At 38.5% G+C, this 24,292-nt stretch overlaps 1 protein-coding gene and 1 long non-coding RNA gene across 6 annotated transcripts in view; one reads left to right on the plus strand and one right to left on the minus strand.

Annotated features, from left to right (window-relative positions):
- The window catches only part of LOC137201726 (uncharacterized), a 151,522-nt gene extending 148,139 nt beyond the window's left edge, over window positions 1–3,383 (plus strand). Inside the window, exon 3 of the long non-coding RNA XR_010932295.1 lies at window positions 2,447–3,383. This is a non-coding gene — a long non-coding RNA (uncharacterized lncRNA). The remainder of the gene's footprint in view (window positions 1–2,446) is intronic.
- Window positions 1–24,292, minus strand: part of LMNTD1 (lamin tail domain containing 1) — a 440,677-nt gene that overhangs the window by 57,154 nt on the left and 359,231 nt on the right. For 3 of the 5 annotated variants that reach the window (XM_067695956.1, XM_067695955.1, XM_067695954.1), the window contains one exon: window positions 11,569–16,441. The exons of the other annotated variants lie outside the window; for them this stretch is intronic. In XM_067695956.1, the coding sequence (XP_067552057.1) occupies window positions 11,569–11,685 (117 nt within the window). In that variant the 5' untranslated portion in view covers window positions 11,686–16,441. The remainder of the gene's footprint in view (window positions 1–11,568; window positions 16,442–24,292) is intronic. 5 annotated transcript variants of the gene reach the window in all.

Consider the following 24,292-nt stretch of genomic DNA (forward strand, 5'->3'; position numbering starts at 1 on the left):
GGCCCCCGCTTGCCACAACTAGAGAAAGCCCTCGCACAGAAACGAAGACCCAACACAGCAAAAATAAATAAATTAGTTAATAAACTCCTACCCCCAACATCTTCTTTAAAAAAAACAACGGAGGATCATTTGGGAATGTGTAGACTCCACACATTGATAGCATCATCTTCATGGCTGTCTCTAATTCAGGAAGGACAGAGTCAAGATAGAGCTGAAAGCAGAAAAGCAGAAAGCAGAGAGCAGAAAAGCAGAAACACTTACTGTTTATGAGGTTCAGTAGCCTTCACACAGGTTCTTTCACCTCAGCTCTGGAAGATGGGAGTCTCCCCATTTTCCCAAATGAGGAAGTGGAAGTTCAGAGAGATGAATACCTCTTCCAAGGTTATGTGGTCAATAGGTGGCAGAGCCGGGATTTGGTCTCACATCCATTTGTTACAAAATCCCCTTCACGGGCCTCCCTGGTGGCGCAGTGGTTGAGAGTCCGCCTGCCGATGCAGGGGACATGGGTTCATGCCCCGGTCAGGGAGGATCCTACATGCCGCGGAGCGGCTGGGCCCGTGAGCCATGGCCGCTGAGCCTGCGCGTCCGGAGCCTGTGCTCCGCAACGGGAGAGGCCACAACAGTGAGAGGTCCGCGTACCGCAAAAAAAAGGGGGCTTCCCTGCTGCCGCAGTGGTTGAGAGCCCGCCTGCCGATGCAGGGCACACGGGTTCGTGCTCCGGTCCGGGAAGATCCCACATGCCGCGGAACGGCTGGGCCCGTGAGCCATGGCCGCTGAGCCTGCGCGTCCGGAGCCTGTGCTCCGCAACGGGAGAGGCTACAACAGTGAGAGGCCCGCGTACCGAAAGAAAAAAAAAAAATCCCCTTCACTATATTCCCTGTTTCTCTGCTGTAATTCCTGTCCAATGTCTTCCTAGCTCCTTCCACGGTAACTGCCTAACCATTTACCTACTCCCGAACCAGCTTTGTCCCTTTCTTTCTCTTCGCACTGGTCTCAGATCACTCTCTCCCAACTTCCGGACTCTGTGTCATTTCTCTTTGGCCTTATCCTCTATTGGGAACACACCAGAATTTTGCATGAGAAATTGAAGCCCCATAAGAGTAGATATAGGGCAAAATAAGATGATGAAAACTGAGTTTTATATTATGAGCTTTTACCTTGATTAAGAAAAAATTAAAAGTGGCAAAATACCAACATATTCAGTAATCAAAAAAACCCCAAAATATTTTATGTCCATAATTTTTTAAAAGTTGAAAAACACAAAGAACTGGCTTTATGCATCCTGGACCTCTGTCTCCACATATGGAGAACATTTGCACAGTAGGGGATTTTTTTTATTAAATCAGTAATATAAATAAAATGTCTTGTGTGAATGAAGGTTGTATATATAAAGAGAATTTTCTTCCTCTCTCAGGCCATGGGTGGAAATTTCCAAACTGAGTAATATGCAGTTGAAGATTACAATTTAAAACATGACATGTTCCACTAAGATTCAAAGAGTTTGTATATATAGGAATACAGTTTCACATTTGCACCCATATTATAGTATAAATTCCTATTGTGAAGCATCTTACTAGTCTAAAAATATACTGTATTTCTTCATTTCCTTCACACAGAACCACGTGTAAATAACACAGCCTTGAACAGAGATGCTATTATTTCACCTTGACGTCAGGGTCATGTGAAGGTCCTACAGGACGTGTTCACAGAGAGGATAAAGGACCACTTATTGGGAGGTTCGAGTTTCAGATAGCTTGCTCAAATACCTTCATGGCTCTTCCCAATCACAAAATTCTATTGCCAAACAGCACTAAGAATGTCTGCATACGTGATACTAAACATCAAACAGTGGTTTGAATCCTCGGACATATGTACCAGTTTTAGCAATGGTTCATAAATAACTGCATGGTTACTTCACACACAGGGTACATGTACTGAGGCTCAGCCTTTATCCACGAATCATTTCTACACATGTTCTTTAGAGGAATAAAATACTTATTCTAAGACAGGGCATCTCAGACTTTTTCAGAAAGGCAGAGATCCAGAACATACGCTCTTACTTGCAGAACACCATTTTCCTGTAAAATACTTTAAAAAATACAATATATTCAATATATTTTTTACTTCATCTACACACCGTTTTTATATATTTTTACTAGCAACAAGAAATGCACTTCATATTATTTGGATACCATGTAAACGCATAACCACCGGCTCACACGTTTTAAAACAAAATAAAACACCCAACAAACTGCTGAGCCAAGAATAAACGATTGGTTTTGAGTTTTCCTGTGGATATGAATTTGCAGTTTCAGTTTCTTCTCTCATCGACTGGCAACCTTAAGCAGGAAAGTGGTGTCTGGAGCCGAAGACTTGTAGAAAAGGATTGGAGAACAATTTCAATTGAGAACATGCGATCCATTAACTTTTTTTCTTTTGCACACAGGGTAAAGGCGATCATTACTCCATATTACAGTCGAACGCTCCCTCTCTACAGCTTATGGAACACTAGTGCCCCGTGGGAACAAGTACGAGCAGCAGTGGATTAAAGGAGTGTGAAAGAGGGTTATTAGAAGCCTGAATGTGAGCCCTACCCATGGCATCAGGCACAAATATACGACTGAATGGAGCCTGGCCCAGCTCACTGTGGAAGCACACCCAGGCGAGGAGGGGCCTCAACCCTGCCTCAACCCTTCTTCCCTGGTTAGGGCACACGTAACAGATTTGATCAGTTGTAGCTACTGCCAGCATTATTCATGACTGATGATGGCAATAGGTGGCCATGAGGGGTACAGTTCACTAAGGGCGGATTCGTTACTCTTGAGAACCCCCCTGACAGTTCTGTCTACATAAATGAAGCTGCTTTCATTATTCTCCCGACAGTTTGAAGTACAAGCAAATTTAAACTGGTAAATTAAATTTAAGTTGGCTAGCAGCTTTTCTCCTCATGTGCAAATGAGAGAACAGAAGAAATTGAGAGGCTCCTAAGGATATTAAGGACCCCGAGGTTCACGTTATGACTTTTGCAAGAAAAGGACACCTCTAACCTTCACTAGGAACAGAAAATAAATGATCAGCGTGGATAATACTGTGCCTGAAATTATCCTGTGTCATTTGTTTGAGACCCTGCCTGTTAGAAAGAGGTGAGAAACCAGACATCTGAGATGGAATGAGAAAATTCATGCAGTGTGAGGGAATGGAACTCTCTGACCTTTGGCCACATGTAGATTAGTTTGTAGGAGAAGAAAGACAAGCTGGACATTTTTATACACTGGAGATTTTCATTGGCTGTTCTATTATCCTTAGTTTTGTTGTTATTGTTCTGTGTTCATGTTTGTTTCTCCCTTATTTTCTGAGTAAATGCTTTTACAATTCAGAGCCATAATCAATAGTGAATACTACTACTACTAGCTATCATTTAACATACATTTCCTATTTGTGTTAAGTACTCTATGTATATTATTTCATTTCATCCTTTTAAGGATGTGTAATTATCCGTCTTTCACAGATGATGAAACTGACACTTATAGCAGTCAGATAATTGCCCAGAGTCACACAGCTATGAAGTGGCAGAACCAGGGCCAGAGTTCTGGTCTGTCTGACTTTAGAGATTGTATTCTTCATCATTATACTCCATCATTCTCTGAAAAATACAGAGCACCACTGTTTAAAAGACTATTGGACAGGGCTTCCCTGGTGGCGCAGTGGTTGAGAGTCCGCCTGCCGATGCAAGGGACGCAGGTTCGTGCCCCGGTCCGACAAGATCCCCCATGCCGCGCAGCGGCTGGGCCCGTGAGCCGTGGCCGCTGAGCCTGCGCGTCCGGAGCCTGTGCTCCGCAACGAGAGGCCACAGCAATGAGAGGCCTGCGTACCGCAAAAAAAAAAAAAAAGACTATTGGACAAACAGTCTATAATGATATAAATAGGTGACAGCCATGTTCCTTGCTCTTCTGAAATTTATTCTTTTGATGGGGCAGTAGTATCTGTGAATATGAAAAAATAATGCATGACAGAATGTGATAAAAATCAAAGGATAGTTCTGTTAAGAACTAGAAGAACTCAGGGAAGAATTAGTACTTTTGCTGTTGTGGTTAGAAAAGACTTCACAGAAGAGATGAGATATGTGTGGACCTCAAAGGATAGATAGGATTTGGAAAAGCAGAGAACAGGAAGGAAGGCATTTATTATCTTATATTTTCATGCATGTGTTCACTCAACAAATACATATTAATTGTCTGTTGTGACTAGACAGTGTTGAATGTACTTTTCTGGCGAGCATCAAAATCCAGGGGTAGACATGGGGTAGGCATATTAATGGCTGAGGCAGAGAGATGGCCTGGGTGTGCGGTCCTAGGTAGAGTCAGATAGATAGGGGAGACCAGATCAGGGAGGGCTGTGAACCAGGCCAAGGAGTAGAATATATTCTCAGTATGCATTATCTAGCCATTTACTTGTTCCTAATGGCTCAATAATTATATTAATTACTGGATATTTCAGGAGTTTTTTGCTTCTGTTTGTATGTAAGAATGTGTGTGTATGTTTTTCTTTTCCTTTTGTTTTTGGATTTATAAGAGTTATTTATTTAATCCAGATCAAAGTTCTTTGCTGGATTTATGTATTACAAATATATTCTCTCAGATTGTAATTTGTCTTTTTACTCTCTGAAAGGTGCATTTTATGACTAGAGATTCTTGATTTTAATGAAGTCCAATTTATCAATCTTTTCTCTTAATGACTTTGTGTCCTATGTAAGAAATATTTATTTAAATTGAGGCCATGGAAATATTAGACTATTTTTTCTCCTGGAAGTTTTACTTTTGTACCTTTAATATTTATGAACCACCTTAAATTAATTATTGTGCCTAATACGCAGAAGGATTCAAGGTTTAGTTCTTTTATTCACAGAGTTATCCAGTAGACCCTGCACTCTTTACTGAGAAGACAGCATTCCTCCCATTGAAAGACAATAGTACCTCAGTTGTAAATCATGTGGCCATATGTGTTTGGGTCTCTATTATGTTCTATTAATTTATTTGTCTATCCTTGTGCCATTACTGTACTGTCATAATTAGGGTAATTTTATAGTATAGTATATAGGTCTTTCAAAAAATTTGTTCAATACTATCATGACTTCTAGGTTCTTTGATTTCCATGTGAATTTTTAGAATCATCTTGTCAATTAAAAAAAAATACCAGCTTATATTTTGTTTGGGATTGCACTGAATCTACAGATCAATTTGGAAAGAATGGATTATCTCTAATCTTGCTTTCTGGTAATATTCTTGTCAGGTTTGGGTATGAAGATTATGCTGGGCTCTGAAATAAAAGCAAAAATAAATAAATGGAACCTAATTAAACTTAAAAGCTTTTGCACAGCAAAGGAAGCCATCAAAAAAATGAAAATACAACCTACAGAATGGGAGAAAATATCCACAGATGACAACCAACAAGGTGTTTATATCCAAAATATATAAACAGCTCATACAATTCAATATCAAAAAAACAAATAACACAATAAGGGAATGGGCAGAAGACCTGAATAGATATTTTCCCAAAGAACACATAGAGATGGCTAACAGTCCCGTGAAAAGATGTTCAACATTGCTAATTATTAGAGAAATGCAAATCAAATCAACAATGAGCTATTGCCTCACACCTGTCAGAATGGTTATCATCAAAATGTCTACAGATAAGAAATGTTGGGAAGGATGTGGAGAAAAGGGAACACTTGTACACTGTTGGTGGGAATGTAAATTGGTGCAGCCACTGTGGAAAACGTTATGGTCAAAAAACTAAAAATAGAACTACCATATGATCCAGCAATTCCACTCCTGGGTACATATCTGGAAAAAAATGAAAATATTGATGTGTAAGGATATATGCACCCCAATGTTCATAGCAGCACTATTTACAATAGCCAAGATATGGAAGTAACTCAAGTGTCCAGGAACAGATGAATAGATAAAGAAGATGTGGTATATATACACAATAGAATATTACTCAGCCATAAAAAAATGAAATTCTGTCATTTGCAGCAATATGCATGGATGTGGAGAATATTGTGCTTAGTGAAAAAAGACAGAGAAAGACAAATAGTGTATGATATTACTTATATGTGGAATCTAAAAAATAATACAAATGAATGTATGTAGTAAAACAGAAAACAGACTCACAGATACAGGAAAAAAACTAGTGGTTACCGGTGGGGAGAGGGAAGAGGAAGCGGCAAGTTAGGGGGATGGGATATAGAGATAAAAACTGCTATGTATAAAATAGATAAGCAACAAAAATATATTGAATAGCACAGGGAATTATAGCCATTACCTCGTAAAAAATAAAAAAAAGAAAGCATGAAAGATCATGCTGGTTTCATAAAACAAGTTGGTAAGTATTTTCTCTTTTTCCATTATCTGGAAGAAATTGTGCAAGATTGGCATTATTACTTCTTTATATCTGGGGCAGAATTTACTGGTGAAACATTCTGGTTCTGGACTTTACTTTCTGGGCAGTTTTAAAGTTCAATTTTAGTTTGAAAAATTCAATTACAGTTTTAGGACTGATTATATTTTCTGTTTCTTCTTTGTTGATTTCTGGTAGTCTGTGTTTTTACCAAAATTTTTTCAAAAGGAATCTGTGATGTTTTCTCCCTTTTCATTACTGATATTGGTTATTTGCCTCTTCTATATATTTTCCTCTCTGTTAATTTAATCAGTCTTTTTAAAGAACCAAGCACTGGCTTTTGATCCTTTTTATTATACGTTCTAAAACTTTCTTTGGGTTCAGTTTGCTATTATTTTTGTGAATACTTGAGATGGCTATTTAGATAATTACTTTACAGCCTATTTTTATTTTCTAATATAGGCAGTTAAGGCTTAATGGCATTTCCCACTAAGCATGGCTTTAGCTTTATTCCATAAATTTTACTATGTAGTATTTTAATTAACATTTCTTTAAATATATTTTTTAAATTTACATAATCTTTTAGATAGCTATTGCTTAATTTCCAAACATATGAAGATTTTCAGGTTATTTTTTTGTTAGTGATTTTTAACTAAATTCCTCTGTGCTCAGAGTACATACTCTGAATAGTTTAAGCTCTTTGAAATTTTGTTGAGTTTACTTCACGGCAAGCATACGGTCCATTTTTGTAAAAATGTTTCTGTATTTTTGAAAAGAGTGCATACTTTGAATTTGCTGAGTACAGTGTTTTATATGTCTCAATTAGACTAATTGCAATAATTGTGTTATTCAATTTATTTTTAGCCTTACCAATTTTCCCTACTGATTATAAAAATTACAGAGAGAAGTATATGAAAATTCATCTTTTTGCAAATTTTGTCTGTATTTTACATTTCTACCAGAAGTTCACAAGGATTCCCTTTTCCCTACATCTTCACCAACACTTGTTATTGCTTGTCTTTTTGATGAAAGTCATCCTAGCCGGTGTGAGGTGACATCTCATTGTGATTTTGATTTGCATTTGTCTGATAATTAGTGATGTTGAGCGCCTCTTCATGTACCTATTGGCCATCTGTATGTCTTCTTTGGGAAAATGTTTATTCAGGTCCTTTGCCCATTTTTTTTACCAGATTATTTTATATATATATTTTTGCTATTGAGTAGTATAAGTTCCTTATATCTATTATTTCTGGCTGTGTTCAGGCACCTGTCTTGTTTCCTCATATTTTTGAGTATTCTTATTTTTTTAAATAAATTTATTTATTTTATTTATTTATTTTTGGCTGCATTGGGTCTTCGTTGCTGCACGCAGGCTTTTCCTAGCTGCGGCAAGAGGGGTCTACTCTTCGTTGTGGTGCGTGGTCTTCTCATTGCAGTGGCTTCTCTTGTTGTGGAGCACGGGCTCTAGGCAGGTGGGCTTCAGTAGTTGTGGCACACGGGCTCAGTAGTTGTGGCTTGTGGGCTTACTTGCTCCGTGGCATGTGGGATCTTCCCAGACTAGGGCTCGAACCCATGTCCCCTGCATTGGCAGATGGATTCTTAACCACTGTGCTACCACGGAAGCCCTTGAGTATTTTTCATTGAGTAACAAACATAGTTTATGAAAAAATTATACATGTAATTTTGGCCTAAAGTGATACATTCCTTTAGAGAGTATCTATTAGGCAGCTAGGGAAACTAGAAAGTCCATATTAACTAAATCAGTTCAGTCAGGGGTTAAGATAATTTGAAGCTGGGTTTCAGTTTCTGTGAAGGCCAATCTATGTCTGGTTTATTCTTACTCCTAGGGTTTGACTTTTAAGGTTCCAACGGTTTGACTTTCAGGGTTCCAACCAGAAGTCTGGAGGGAGGTGTTACCAGTGCTTCTACTCTTTGTTGGACCTTGAACTTCAACTTTTGTCCGCCATATCCATAAATCTGTAAAATCTCTGTTCATTTTCTCAACCAATTCTTCCTAAATAACCTGACAAATTTAGGGCAAATATGGCTGTAAAGATGGGTTATCTTTCTGGGTCTTTTCATTCTTCTGGGTCTTGGAATCATGATGCTTGACTGACTTGATAGTTTTCTGGTGTCTTTAGTTCTGTTACATTCTCTCAGCTTTTCTATTTGTTTTCAGTAGGAGAATTAGTCCAAAGTACCTGGGCAGCCCTTACTAAATCCTTATCCTCATATTGTTTAAATAAAATATTTCTATGCCTTTTCGTTCATCTATTTGCTATATTGGTGTCGTCAGTCAATAAAAGAAATATTCTCTTTAGTATTGTGCTTAGACAAAAGAGCTGGTCCTATAGCCTGTATGTTCTATGACAAATTTAAGATGAGATTCAAATTTATTTTGTTACTTGGAAATTTTTATTTGGCCTCATTATCTAGCTTTTTTATGTCTACTTCACTCTTCTCCTCCTTCTTTCACAGTGTGTTATGCAAATTTAATAAGAAAATACCTGTGAAAGGTCTTTGTAAATGTATAAAGAATAATACACGTATAAGGTGGTATTACTATTCTAGATTCATCATCGTTTTTCTTGTAAAAACCTTGTACACATATTTTAGTGCCTCTGAGAAGGTTTTGGTGGGCCATTTGGCCCACCAAAGAAGTATTGTTCTGTACTGAATGATGACAACTGATTTATTCAGATCTTCTCCTGGGAAGAAGGATCACAAAGTAAACAAAGTGAAATGGTTCATCTGCACATGAAACATGTATTATTAAGTAACTTGTCAAAATCATACAGCTTGTGCTTAATGGAAAAGGTAAAGCTAGTACATGGCAGCAGGGACTGAATCCAGGACCCTAAGAATCTAATCCCATGGCATGAAATAGAAGCAGGAAGACAATGAAAATTTGAGAAAATTATTTTCAAAGACAAAATTTCAAAGATTTGAAAATCAAAAAGAAAAACTTCTCTCAACTCTGAGCTACTATGCTAGCATATTTCTCCTTCCCTCCCTCCCTCCCTCTTTCCTTCCACAGCCAAATATCTCTTGGGGGAAAAAGCTATATTGCTTTCATTTCCTTACTGCTTACTCACGTTAAATCCACTGTGATATGATTTGTTCCTTCATGGATAAATCATGCCTGCTCTTAGGGATCACAATGACCTCCTAGTAGACCCATCTAGCGGCTTTAATCCTGCTCTGTTTCTATATGATGTCATTCTCTCTTGGCCTCTTTTCCTCCAAATTCTTGTCCAACTCCCCTTCCTCCTCTTTTTCTCCAAGTTCAGAGGATCACCTTGTGTCAGTCTTTGGCCCTCCCTCTCTTTGCTTTTTCCCTTTCCTATTTCCTTCAACAATTTCACCTTTTTTTTTTTTATATACCTGCAACCATTGTATCTTTATGACTCTAAAATCTCTAGTTTATGCTCTCCTCTTAAACTAATCCAGCAATGTCAACTGCCTACTGCAAGTTTCAGATTTTTCCAACCCTACTCAGTTGTCCCTAATTGTTAAGGACCTCCCGGATGGAAATAGAGCTCAACCCAGTCCTAGAATTAATGAGAACTCAGGCTGGCAGGAGATACCAGCTACCTTCCCTGTGAACAAACAAGGTCTAGAAATAATGTAATTCTTGACTTCCTCCTGCCTGAGGTCAGGGTGCTTTGAAATTAACAGATCCATAAATAGGTGGAGAGCATAACATTTCAGTCTTTCATTGAAAGACCACAAGTCCCAGCCAGAAGGCTTTTTGGCTGGTCCTTCTGCTTAGGTCTCTGATGTCCAATTTTTATGCCAGTTTACCAGATGTTAGAATGCAGAGTATCCTCGTTAAAGGTCAACCTTGTACACTAGGAGATTGGTAACTAGAAGCGGGGCAGAAGTGGCTTTCATCAACCCTTTTAGCATAAATCAGTCCTTTTCCTTGTGGCTCAGTTTTGCTCTCAGCTTCTCTCGTTGGGCACTGAAAGTCTTCCCTGATGAGAGTCAGTCTTCTCCTACTTCATGAGTCACCAAGGTCCATGCTATGAGGATCACTTTTGGTCCATCATGGTACCTCCCTGAACCGGATTTGAGTTTGAAGCACTCTGGTTAAGATTATCCTTCCATGGACATTAGCCTTGATGTTCAGGACTTTATAAACCCTACCACCACTGATTACATCCCACACCTTGCTTAGCCCTCCCCCCTAAGCTCTTACTCTATTGGCACAGACAGTATTAGGACATTTATAATTGAACTCATTGGGACAGGACCTTGATGTCCCGTATTCTCTTGTGCTCACTATTTCTTCTAGTATTACTTTCACCCAGACACTCAATCTCTGGATCACTTCCTCATCTTTGACAAATATTCCTCCTTTGTTAGAATTCAATAAATCATCTATCAGTTTATTTTATTCTATCTCCATGACAACTCTCATCGATTCCTCCATTACCCAGCTAAAACAAAATACTCAGTTTTATCTCTCGTATCACTTGCATTTACTCATCTGATGCTCCAATCAAATTGATCTATGTAGTATCTTTGTATGTGCCCCTGGCTTTCCCACATCCATGCCTTTGTTCTGACTATTCCCACTGATAAGTATCACCCTTCCCAACACTGCTTTTGCCTCTAAAAACCTATTCAGTCTTCAAAACTAGTTTTCTCAGCCGTAAAATGGAATTAACATCTATTTCATAGAGGACTACATGAAATAATGTAAGTAAAGCATTTTAAATGGTTATTATTTTTAATAAAATAATAAATGGTCATTATTATTTTTATGCTTAATATTTATTACCCATATCTTCCATAAAGTATTTTTTCATTCTCCCAAACTAAAAATGATTTCTTTCTCTCCTGAATATCCATGGGGTAGGTTTTCCATTTCTTTCCCATGGCATTATCACATTCTACATTACATTACATTACATTACATACATTACATTACATTACAGTTGTTTAGCATATGCCTTATCCAATCATAATAGACTCTAAGCTCCCCGAGGTCAGGGGCCATTTCTTGGGCATCTTTGCTCCTTCTCCAGTGGACAGAATAGATACCTTATAAGTATCTGCAAAAGCAATGAACGGATTCACCACAGTGGTAATTATAGCTTTATCACCATCTTTACTCACAAATTACATCTTGATGAAATTACAAATTAACAAATCCCATTCTACCTGCAAATTGCACAGTGAATCATTCATCCGGAGGGTGATTACCCGGTTCTTTCTGGGAGGTGTTGGCAGACTCTGAAAGACAAGTGAAGATCTGAAGAAGGCAGTGTTGCTGTTCATAGGTCAGAAACTGGGAAGAATGTTTGTCCCTGGTGAACCTTTTCAATTCCAATATCAAATTTCTTCAATTCTTTTGGCTATAAGATATACCATTATTTTATCTACCACCAAGAAAAAAATCCAAGATAGCGAATCTAATAAAAGACCCTGGCATAAAGCTGGGATCCCTAAGGGACAACTTGAATTTTTCAACCTTAGCCTGGTAAGAGAGAAAAGAAAACTCTCCCCTGAGATTTTGAACCACAGCCATTACTCACATAGGTGTGAGGTCTGCATTCACACCATCAATGTACTGTAAAAAGAACTCAGGAAGATAATTAAATTTAAAGTGGTCTCAGGTTGGTAGTGGCCCTAGGTAACTGTTGGAAATAAATGTTTATATAAGAAATTCAATCCAGGCAACACCAATGTCATAGATTGCCATTGATCATACGATGCATCTCAATTTCAGAGGTGTTAAATTGTGAAAAAATATCATCGCAGAATTGATGTAATACGTTGTTTCCATTAAGTATTGAGAAGGTCTGCAAATAACTCAGTGAAGGAGATAGAAAGTAAAACCAAACCTCTCTTTCTTTGACATTTTGACCAGGACCAACTGCTTCTCTTCCAGAGACCCATTAGGAAGTACCCCTGCATTCAGAAAATAGATTCAGAGAGGGTAGGGCATTTCAGGGTCTGTGCTGGTCTCATTGTCCTGTTTTATAAAGCCCATGGTGGGAGACTATTTGGGGTTTGGGAAGGGATGGTGAAAACCCATTCTCTAGTCCCAATGGACTGACTCCTTCTACCCACTAGGGCCTCAACTTCACTCCGCTGAGAGGCTTCTTGTTTTGTTCACCTGCCTGATTGTCCACCTGCTTAGTTATCTTCCTTCCCCCATCTCACAGAGCACAACAGGAAGCAGGTCACTTATGCAAGCAGACATTTTACATCATGGGCCACACCTGTGTACATGTGTGCATGTACACACACACACACACACACACACACACACACACACACAGGGACGATTAGCTGACCATTTTTATACTACTGTGAATAAACCTAAATCCCTAAAACATGATGTTTTCTTAAATGGGAGTTTAAATGACACCAGAGAGGATGAGGAAAGGTGGTCCAGGCACACGGAAAGGGCAGGTTTGAGTGAAATACTGTAGTGGTGCCTTTGGGCAAGCACAGTAAGTTTGAGGACTTAGGTGCCTAAAGGTTGGGAAAGCAGTGACACTGGTAGGTGAGAATGTGCCAAAAACAAACTACTCAGCTCTGTAGTTTTTTTCCTTGGGGAGCCTTGTGAGGACAGGTAACCAAGTACAAATAGAATACGCTTTCCGTATGACTAGAAATACTAATCACACAACATATTACATGTATATGTGAATTGGTTTAATGCCAAACCATGTAAAGGAGGAAGCTGTTTAATACTCCAATGAAGGCTCACTACCATTGGAGTAGACTAGAGCTGATTCAGACCACGCATCAATATTGAGCAATTCCCGTGGTTGTCATTTGCTGAGTCAGTACCGGAGTTTTTTTTTTTTTTTTTTTTTTTTTAGTACTGGAGTTTTATGTGCCATCTGTTACTATACGACAACACGCAATCTTGAAATTCACTAGAGCAAAATAGTAAAAAGACTTTTCAAAGACTTGTCTCAGGAATATTTGCTAATCAAACTCACTTGTAAGGCAATCAAGATCTAACCTTGGACTTGTTAGCTCAATGAGATATCCAAATAAGCCAAACTTAGTTTTTGAATACTTTTGATATTTATAAATTATGATATGCGATTTATAAATTGACTCAAACCATAAAACTACATATCTTAGTTTTAAAGTGTTTCCTCCTTAGGCTGTGAGTTATCTATTAAGTTAAAAAAATATGCATATGCATATATATATGGATATATATGGATATCTATCCATATGGTATAGAACAGGTACTGTCCGTCATCTGTATTTCCAATTGCCTATTTCATTTCACCATCTGGGTGTTCCGCATGACATGCTGTGTACAGAACCAAGATAATTATCTTGCTCACTTTCCAAACATACTGGAGGTATTATCTCCATCTGCCTGTACTATCTCAAGTAAAATCAATAACGTTGCTCAAGCCAAGTGCTTTGGACTCCTTGATTGTTTCTTCTCCACCTCAGTATACTCAATCAGCCATTACAGATAGTCAAAAATGTCTCTTGTCTCCATCCCCTTCTCTTTGCAACAATACCATTATAGACTTACATCCTATTTCCCCTAAACTGTTGAAATAGCCTCTAAATGGTCTCCCTCTAGTATATTCTCTACAATATCACCAGAACTGTCTGAAGCAGAGATGTAATTGTTTGAGTTCTCTGATGCCCAGGGAAGAAAGTAAAAAATTCTTAGCTTAGTTCATGATTTGGCCTAAATGACTCTCCACCATCATCTCTAGCCATTACTCCCCACAAGCCCCATGATCTAACCACAGCAGGTTACTAGATATTTTTCAGTGCTGCCCATCCTTGGTTTGTTTGATTGTTTATTTATTTATATTTAATTTTATTTTATTGTGATAACACTTAACATGAGATCTACCCTCTTAACAAATTAAGTGTACAATAGAGTCAACAATTGTTGACTATAGGTACAATGTTGTACAGCAGATCTTGAGAACACACCCATTTTGTTTAACTGAAACTTTATGCTTGTTGATTAGTAACTCCCCATCCTCCTCTCCCCAGCCCTGGCAACCACTATTCCACTCTGATTCTATAAATTTCACTGTTTTAGATACCTCATATGCAGCCTTTGTTTATTATAGTTGTTTCCTCTGCCTAAAATGTCCTGTCCTCTTTTGTCCAATGGAAACTCCCACTTATCCTTCAAGGTTCAGATCATTTGTAGTTGTACATGACCACCTTCATCCCTGCCTTCCATCCCTCTCCATCTATGCTCCACATTTCTCTATTTGAGTATCAATTACATTATTAAAGGCAAAGCTGATAGGCAATAAGTATGCACTTCAGCCATACTAGCTATAGATAGCCAGTGTCTATTCTGATTACTTGGTGCTTTTTCAGTATAGTTAGTAAACATCTTGAATGAAACTCCTGATTATAGACATTATTTCAGGTCTATCTCTATCATGACGCTGTGAGATAAAGGGTATAGGCTATCTTATTTATCCTCATATCTCCAGGGACTGGCATAATACCACAGATGTGCCCTGTATGCTTGGTGAGATTAATAATATGTAGACAGTCAGTCTTTATAGTAATTTGTTGAAAAATAGATTACTTTTATCAAAAAAATTACTTTTATCTTAATAACTGTGAAGTTTGCCTGATTTATACCCAAATGATCATCAACCTCTTTTATGATCGAAGCTACACTATGGATTTGATATGTTCGGGGGCCAGTTATAACAAGTGGTTTGGGCACCCTTGGGACTTTTCCTTCTTGAAACTAGGTTGGAAAAGCCTGGCCTTTGGAATCAGACAAACCTCAAATTGAATTGAGAGCTGTCTCTCAAAAACTATGTGACTTTGGTTAGCTACTTAACTGAGATCTATTTCCTCTTCTTCAGAAACAGCAAATAGATACCTCCTTTACAAAGTTGTTACAAGAACTAAGTGAGATCATGTATTTAAGGACATGGGATATAATCCGGCATGAACAGTGAACTTTGGTCTCCTTGGAACTAATTTAAGTTAGTAGATAAATTTTCTGTTTTGAATACCAACCTCTCCAACCAGAAAAAGAGCAAGAAAAGGCATATGAGGTACAGTTTCCCTGGTAGCATCCCAGAGAAGCTGTACATAAGCTATCACGATGGACAACATGCCTGTTACTGACTCAGTTCTGATTATGCAGCTGAGAAATAATCTGGCTGTGTTATGTACTAGGGGTAAGTTAAAGGCCAAAGACAGCTTTCTCTTTGTCAAAACAGGAACTACTATATGTTTTTTTTATCCCTAAAGAATCTGGTTTTGAAACATCTGAATTCATTTCCAATGGAGGCATCTCTTTTGCTGATGAAATATGAGGAGCAACTAGGTAGTGCAGTTGGTAAGTCAACTGTCAAGGTTGGTAATGTAATCATAGTTATTTTATTTCTCTGACCTCTGAACCTGTTAGAACTAGGACGCGTGATTCTGAGACAAAGAAATGTTGAATACCTCTAAGTCACAAAGTTTAGTAGAAAACAAAAATTGTTGCAAACTCTTTTGATTAAATTCTGTTATCCTAGGCATCTACTTCTAACATGGAAAATTGACAGATAGGAATAATTGATATTAAAAAGGATTAAATCTAGGTTGGATAATGTGTTTACTTTTATTTCCCCCGATCTCTTTGGCTACCCTACTTTTATCCCTCCTTGTCCATGTGAAGATATAAAAACCCTGGCATCATGGGCCCCGTAGCCAACAAATATGAAATGTTTCCTTACTGAGGAAAAGGAGATTATATGTTAGCTCTATGTTTTTCAAGACTTAACAAGGATGCTAGAGTGGCCAAAAAACTTGGTGGTTTCTTCCCTTCACCTTTAAGTACCGTCTGCTTCACAATTTATTCAGATCTAAATAGCCCAGTCTATATATCTGTATCAACAGAAGATGGTCAAATTGATGTGCAAAGTTTACTTTCAAACTTATTCTACAATTTAACAATTAACTTAAATCAGCTGTTATTTTCATACCTGTTCATCAGTAGATTGCATACAAAGACATAATTTACTTTAGGGAGGCCTGTCTCCAAATGACAATATTGCTCAGGAACCTATAAAAAATCACAACAATCACTTACTTAAAAGATTCTATAATTAAGAATAATCTCATTGTCAGCTTCAGCAAAAACAGGTATGAACTAAAGAAAAATCTGCATAATTCTGAAAGATTTCTTAGGATCCTTGCTCCTTCTTCCTGCCCCAACCTAGGTCCTATAATTGAGAAGTTTGGGCCAAAGTAGTGGATATTGTTGGCACAGAGGCCTCAGGTTACTTGCCCTCCTTATTCTTTGAACTAAGCTCCTTTGGCTTTGTGGTTTACCTCTTGGGAATCTACAGATATACATAGACTTTGGAATTTCTCCAAATTCAGAGCTGAAAAAGATGCTGTATATAAATGTAGCATTATCTGAAGACTTAAAAGTAAATCTTAGTAACTGTGGAAGGGTCCTGAATCAGGATTAAATTATAGAAGACCACTCCTTCAAGAGAGGGAAAGAGGTCAGGGGAAAATAAAAGTCAACAGATTTTCTAACCTAGATTTAACGCTTTTTAATATCAATTATTCCTATCTGTCAATTTTCCATGTTACAAGTAGATGCCTAGAATAACAGAATTTAATCAAAAGAGTGATAAATTTGGGACAAGTTTTGTTTTCTACTAAATTTTGTGACTTAGAGGTATTCAAATTTTCTTTGTCTCAGAATGATCCTTCCTAGTCCTAATAGGTTCAGAGGGTCAGAGAAATAAAATAACTATGATTACATTACCAATCTTGACAACTGACTAACCAACTGTACTGCCTAGTTGCTCCTCATATTTCATCAGCAAAAGAGATTCCTCCATCGGAGATGAATTCAGATGTTTTAAAACCAGATGCTTTAGGGACAAAAAAATAGTAGTTCCTGTTTTGACAAAGAGAAAGCTGTCTTTGGCCTTTAATTTACCCCTAGTACATAACACCAGCCATATGGTCATTTCTCAGCAGTATAATCAGAACTGACTCCCAAAACCCTTGGAATTGCCTAAGTTATGATAGTGATCAATATGTCTTTTGTTAGGTTAATGAGGTGGCTTTTGGACCCCACCTAAGGATGGGGGCTGGTTGCCAGGGGAGCCATCTGTGTGATTAGCAGGTTAGAACTTTCATTCCCACCCCTCAGACCTCTGGGTATGTGGTAGGGGCTGGAGATTGAGTTCAGTCTCCAATGGCCAATGATTTAATCAATCATGCATATGTAATGAAACCTCCACAAAAGCCCAAAAGGAGAGAGTCTGCAAATACTTGATTCTTATCTGTTTCCTCTATTAGACTGTAAACTCCATAAGGGTAAGACTCTTTTTATATTTGTTTGTGTTTTTTGTTTTTAAGTCACACTTAATGGGGAAAACTGAAAGCTTTCCCCCTAAGGTCAGATCTCCATAAAAGAAGGATGTCCACTCTTGCCTATTCAACATTGTACTAGAAGTACTGTCCAGGGCAATCAGGCAAGCAAAAGAAATAAAAGGCATCCAAACTGGAAATGAAGAAGTAAAACTATCTCTATTAGCAAATGACATGATATTTTATATGGAAAATCCTAAAGAATCTGCTAAAAAAATATTAGAATAAAGAAGTTCAGCAAGATTGCACAATACAAATCAATACGCAAAAGTCAATTTTATTCCTATATACTTGTATGAGCAATTAAAAATAAAATTAAGAAAAATTCCATTTACAATAGCATTAGAAAACTATAAAAAATTGTTGAAAGAAATTAAATAAGATCTCAATAAATAGGAAGACATCTTATGTTTATAGATTGGAAGGCTTAACATTGTTAAGATGGCTATACTCCCCTAAATGATCTACAAATTTAGCATAATCCCTATCAGAATCCTACCTAGCTTCTTTGTAGAAATTGACATGCTGACTTAAAATTCATGTGGAAACTCAAGGAGCCCAGAATAGCCAAAATATCTTTTAAAAGAGAAACAAAGTTGAAGGACTCACACTTCCTGATTTTAAAACTTACTATAAAGCCACCATAGTCAAGGCAGTATGGTACTGGCATAAGAATGGATATATAGATCGGTGGAATAGAATTGAGAATCCAGAAATACACTCTCACATCTATGGTCAATTGACTTTTTACAGGGTGCTAAAACTATTCAATGAGGGAAAGAATAATCTTTTCAACCAATGGTGCTGGGACAACTGGACATTCACATGCAGTGGAATAAAGTTGGATTCCTACTTCAAACCATATACAAAAATTAGTTCAAATGATCAAAAATCTAAGTAAGAGCTGAAACTATAATACTCTTAGAAGAAAATACAGGAGTAAATCTCCATGACTTCAGATTTGGAAACAGATGATTAGATATGACACCAAAAGCATGAGCAACAAAAGAAAAAATCAATTGGAACTCATCAAAATTAAAAACTTTTGTGTAATAAAGGACATTATCAAGAAAATGAAAAAATCCACAGAATGGTAGGAAATATTTGCAAATCATATATCTGATAAGGGACTATCTAGACTATATGGAAGAATACTTACAACTCAATAACAAAAAGATAAATAACTCAATTTAAAAAACTGGCAAAGGATCTGAATAGGCATTTCCCCAAAGAATATATACAAGTGGGCAATAAGCACACGAAGTGATGCTTGACATAGTCATGGCGGAAATTCAAATCAATACCACTTCATACATATCAGAATGACTATTATCAAAAAGACAGATAATAAGAAGTGTTGGTGAGAATGCAGAGAAATCAGAATCCTCAAACATTGCTGGTAGGAATGTAAAATGGTGCAGCTACTTTGGAAAACAGTTTGACAGTTGCTCTAAAAGTTAAACATAGAGTTGCAATTTGACCCAGCAATTCCACTCTATGTAAGAACCTAAGAGAATATGTCAGCACAAAAACTTGTACACAAACGTTTACCGCATATCCATAGAGACAGAAGCTAGATTAGTGTTTGCCTTGGGCTGGGGAGGTGAGAGGTTATAGCTAAAGGGTATGGAGATTCTTTTGAGAATGATTAAAATGTTCTAAAATTATTTGTTGGGATGGTTGCACCACTCTGAATATACTGCAAACCGCTAAACAGCACACTTTAAATGAGTGAACTGTACTGTATATAAATGACCTCTGAATAAAGCTGCTATATAACAGTAATAATAACAATAGATATAACAACAACTGTATACCCAGTGCTCTTAACAGTGCCTAGTGCCTAGCACAAAACATATGCCTGATATGTTAAGGGAATATTTTCTATATATGGACTTAGAATCCTCAAGCAATGCTCATTAGGTGCTCATGCAGCAATCTTCAAATTTTAACATATGTAAGTTAACTAGGGGAGCAGATTCCTGCTCCAGCATTAGAGATCCCTTTCAGAAGGTCTGGGATGAGGCTCAAACATCTGCATTTTTAACAAGTGCTCCTCTAACGTGCTGTGCACATACGGCTTTAAAGAAACTGCAGCATGATGCAAAGGCAGAAGCCTTGCTCTCTGGATAGGCTATTAAGAAGTTAGAACTATTTAAACACTTTTTTTTTCCTTGGCACTGGGTCATGGGACAGGCAGGGAGAGCTTTTCTTTATCTGATCCACGTAGGTTGAAATACAAGTTCCTTTTTTAAAAAATACCAGTCTTACTTTATGCATACAAGAAATAATAGGTAGCTGAGTTGCCCCAAATCGGTGACCCATTTAAATTTTTTGGCTTGTGGATGAACTAGTGAATTCATTAAACACACACACACACACACACACACACACACACACACACACACATCCCGTCTCTCAAGAGAAAGGTGGAATGCTCAAAATGAGATCTCACTAGGCAAGAAAATTAAAAGTTCATTGGTTCTCAGTAAATTATTTCTGGAAGTAGAAAAATACTTCTCATAAGACCACATAGCTGAAAATTTTTTTCTTACATACAGTAACCTAAATCTGGTATTTAATTAAGACTGCATCAATATTCTATAAGCACAGTTATGTGGGAAAGCATATCTGTATTTGATTTACATAATTATTTTTTAGTACTGGTTAATTATAGAATTTTAGAGTTAGAAGATACTTTGAAATGCTGACTTTGAAATGCTACTAATTCCATACCTGAAAAACTTTATGTTACATAATATATAATGTTATTTAATAATATAACAAAATATTTAAAAATCTTTAGTTAATATAGGAACATAGATTTATTTTTACCCTTTTTAATCCCCTTGCTTCAATTTGTCACTGAGTTTTATAATATCTCACTCTTAAATGTGCTCTAGATTTACTATACCTTTTTCATTCCCAGTGATTCAATGTTAATATTTTGTCCTTATTAACTCAAACTTGGGTTAGTAAACCAGGCTCTGCTGGCAGAGGAAGCAACAATACAGAGATCTGAGGCAAGGGCTGTCTGGCAAGAGGCTGGTGAGGCTGGGGCAGAGGGACCAGAGGCAGGGGGGAGGGGTTAGAGAGTGATGGGAGAGGAGTGAGACTGATGGAGAGTCCAGATCCTCAGGGTCTGATGGGTCACTGAGCCAAGGACTGACAGGATCTTGTAATAGGGAAGAACATTTGTATTCTATTACAAGTTAATCACTAAAGGGATGTTGCCTGTAAGATTAAATTATACCTAATGGTCCATCTCTGGGAACCCTACTTCCCAGGTAATAAGCATTAAGCTAAAATACCTTTGTTTAGCTCACAGGAAACATCCTCACCAGGCCCACCTGTGAATGACTGCAGGAAGGAAGAAATGAACACATCCTTCGGGAAGCAGATGGGAACCAGGAAGTGTTTGACTTTACTCCCTCCCCTTTTAGCATAAAAGGAGCCTGAATTCTAACTAACTCAGGCAAGATAGTTCTTTGGGGCACGAGCCCGCCATCTTCTCAGTTTGCTTGGTTTCCAAATAAAGTCACTATTCCTTGTCCCAACAACTCGTCTCTCGATTATTGGCCTGTCACGTGACGAGCAGTATAAGCTTAGGCTTGGTACAATCTGACTTCTGCTTTAAAAAGCCCACGTTGGCTTCTGTATTGAAAATAGCTTGAAGGAGCTAAAAGAAAAAAAAAAAAAAAGAATGCCATCATCGAGGGAGAGCTCGTGGTGCTGGGCTCAACAATGTGCGATGAAGGCGATGAGACAAGGTCAGATTCTGGGTACATTCTGAAGGAAATGCTGGCAGAATTCAGTGGTAGATTTGAAGTGAGCTGTGAGAGGTGAGGAGACAAGATGGCTCCTGGGATTTAGGCTTCAGCAACTACAGGAATTAAGCTGCTAGTTTACTGATTGATAGATAGACGTTGATAGATAGATAGATGATAGATAGATATAGATTAGATAGACTATCTATCTAACATATGCAACATATTCATGATCTTTCTCACTTAAAGAACTGAAACAATCAGAAATTAATTGTGTGAGAGAGGCTAACTGGTTTACCCAAGGTCACCTTGCTAGGGAGGGACAAGCTTGGCCTTGAGCAGCGGTCCCCAACCTTTTTGGCACCAGGGACCGGTTTCTCGGAAGACAATTTTTCCACGGACGGCGGGGGGTGGGTGGGGTGGGGGGATGGTGTCAGGATGATTCAAGCACATTACATTTATTGTGCACTTTACTTCTAGTCTTATTACACTGTAATATATAATGAAATAATTATACAACTCACCATCATGCAGAATCAGTGGGAGCCCTAGGCTTGTTTTCCTGCAACTAGATGGTCCATCTGGGGCTGATGGGAGACAGTGACACCCAAGTGTGCTGCTTATGTTCAGTCTACTCCGTGATCTTGCTTTGGTCGCCGTCACTGCAGAAAACCCTGCTTCACAAAGACAGGATGTTGGAAATGGAAGCAGGCTTTGCAGTGCTTTTGTGGCCATCTCAGGATATTCCGCCTTGACTTCAATCCAGAACGTATGGGATTTGAAGTTGTCTCACACATACCTTTAAGGCCACCGTCATTTGCGATCTCAAGCAGTTGATCCTCTTCTAGCACGGACAAAGTCGATTATTCACAAATGGGTCGCGGATCCATTCCTTCCCAGTTCGGGCTTTTGTGGTTAAGAAGTAACGCTCAAACTCTTTTGAAAGCTGAGACAGGTGATCATGCCCCAGCTGGGAGAAAGAAGCCCCTGGCTCAGTCTCCTTCAAAATCTCTGCTAATGTTTGAAACATGTCAAAAATCCCAATATTTACTCGTCGCCCCCATAATTCCAGTTTGGCTTTGAATGCAGCCACTTTATCTGCCGACTTGAACACAGTTGTCATTCTCCCCTGAAATGACAGATTGAGTTCGTTGAGCAGGTTGAATATGTCACACAAGTAAGCAAGTTTTGCGACCCATTCTGTGTCACTGAAATGTGCTGCCAGTGGTGATGGTTCTCCTAAAAGAAATCTCTGGAGCGGCTCTCATAACTCAGAAACTCTGGCCAGTGATCTACCTTTAGAAACCATCTCACTTCTGTGTATCAGACAAGACGTGTGTGCTCTGCACCCATCTCCTCACAGAGCTGCGTGAACAGACGTGAGTTAAGGGCATGTACTTTAATGTGGTTGATAATTTTAATCACATCCTGCAGAACACTGTTAAGTTCAGGTGACATTTTTCGGCTAGCCAGCATTTCTCTATGGATGACACAGTGCATAGACTCACATTCAGAAGCGACCTCTTTGACCTGAGTAGTGAAACCAGAAAGCCATCCAGTCACGGCAGCACCTCCGTCTGTGCATATACCGACACAAAATGACCAATTCAGTTTTCCTGTTATGTAATCATTCAGACTTGAATAGTTCTGCAGCTGTAGTGTTGGTTGGCAACAAAAGTGCATATAACATATCCTCATGCACGTCCTCCTGAAAAATATATTGCACAAAACAAGCATTGTTGCCTTGTTGTCAACATCGGTAGACTCATCAACCTGGATTGAGGACCTCGGTGACTCATTAATCCTCTCTAAAAATTGTGCCTCAGTATCCTCTGCTGTTTCATCAATTCGTCTAGTTATGGTGCTAGCCGAGAGAGGAACACGTGCCACCTTTCGAACTGCAGCCTCTCCTAAAATTTCACGACAAATGTCCTTAGCAGCAGGCAGGATCAACTCTTCACAAATAGTAAAGGGCTTCTCAGCTTTAGCAATGCGGTTAGCCACTAAGAATGACGCTCTCGGTGCAGACACATTTGAGGAAGTGGTGGCCTTCAATAATTCCTTCTGTTCTTCATGTTCATTTTTTTTTCTTTTGAGAAACTCCAAAGGCTTGTCTTTTAATGCAGGGTGCTTGGTCTCCATGTGGTGAAGCAGTTTTGAATGTTTCCTGGCTTCATTGGATAGTGGGTCACCACACATTGTACAAAGTGGGCGTGGAGAACGTGAATCACCTGTTGCAGGAACCCGTGATTTAAGTAGGACTCTTGGTACTTTCTTTTAAATGCAGCTTTCTTTTTGTTGGCAGTCTTAGAGCCTTCTGCTGTCTCATCATTAGGTCTTTCCCCTTTTCAAAGAAGCTCTCCAGCAACATTTGTTTTTTACTCATTTTCGCTAGGGTTAGCTTGTGGGCTTACCAAAACTGTGACTGAGACAAGTGCGCAGTGTGGGAAAGAGGCACGGATGGAAGAGGTAAATAAAATAATGGGTGGGCCACGCACGGACTAAAATACGTGTCAGATTCTGACTGAAAGCCTGCCACCAGATGCAGCTTAACTGTCACCTGCCACTCACTGATAGGGTTTTGCTATGAGTCTGCAAGCAGTTGATTTATTATGGTCTCTGTGCAGTCAGACCTCTCTGCTAATGGTAATCTGTATTTGCAGCTGCTCCCCAACGCTAGCATCACCGCCTCAGCTCCACCTCAGATCATCAGGCATTAGATTCTCACAAGGAGCACGCAACCTAGATCCCTC

This window comes from Pseudorca crassidens, chromosome 11, assembly GCF_039906515.1.
Source record: "Pseudorca crassidens isolate mPseCra1 chromosome 11, mPseCra1.hap1, whole genome shotgun sequence".
Taxonomy (NCBI): domain Eukaryota; kingdom Metazoa; phylum Chordata; class Mammalia; order Artiodactyla; family Delphinidae; genus Pseudorca; species Pseudorca crassidens.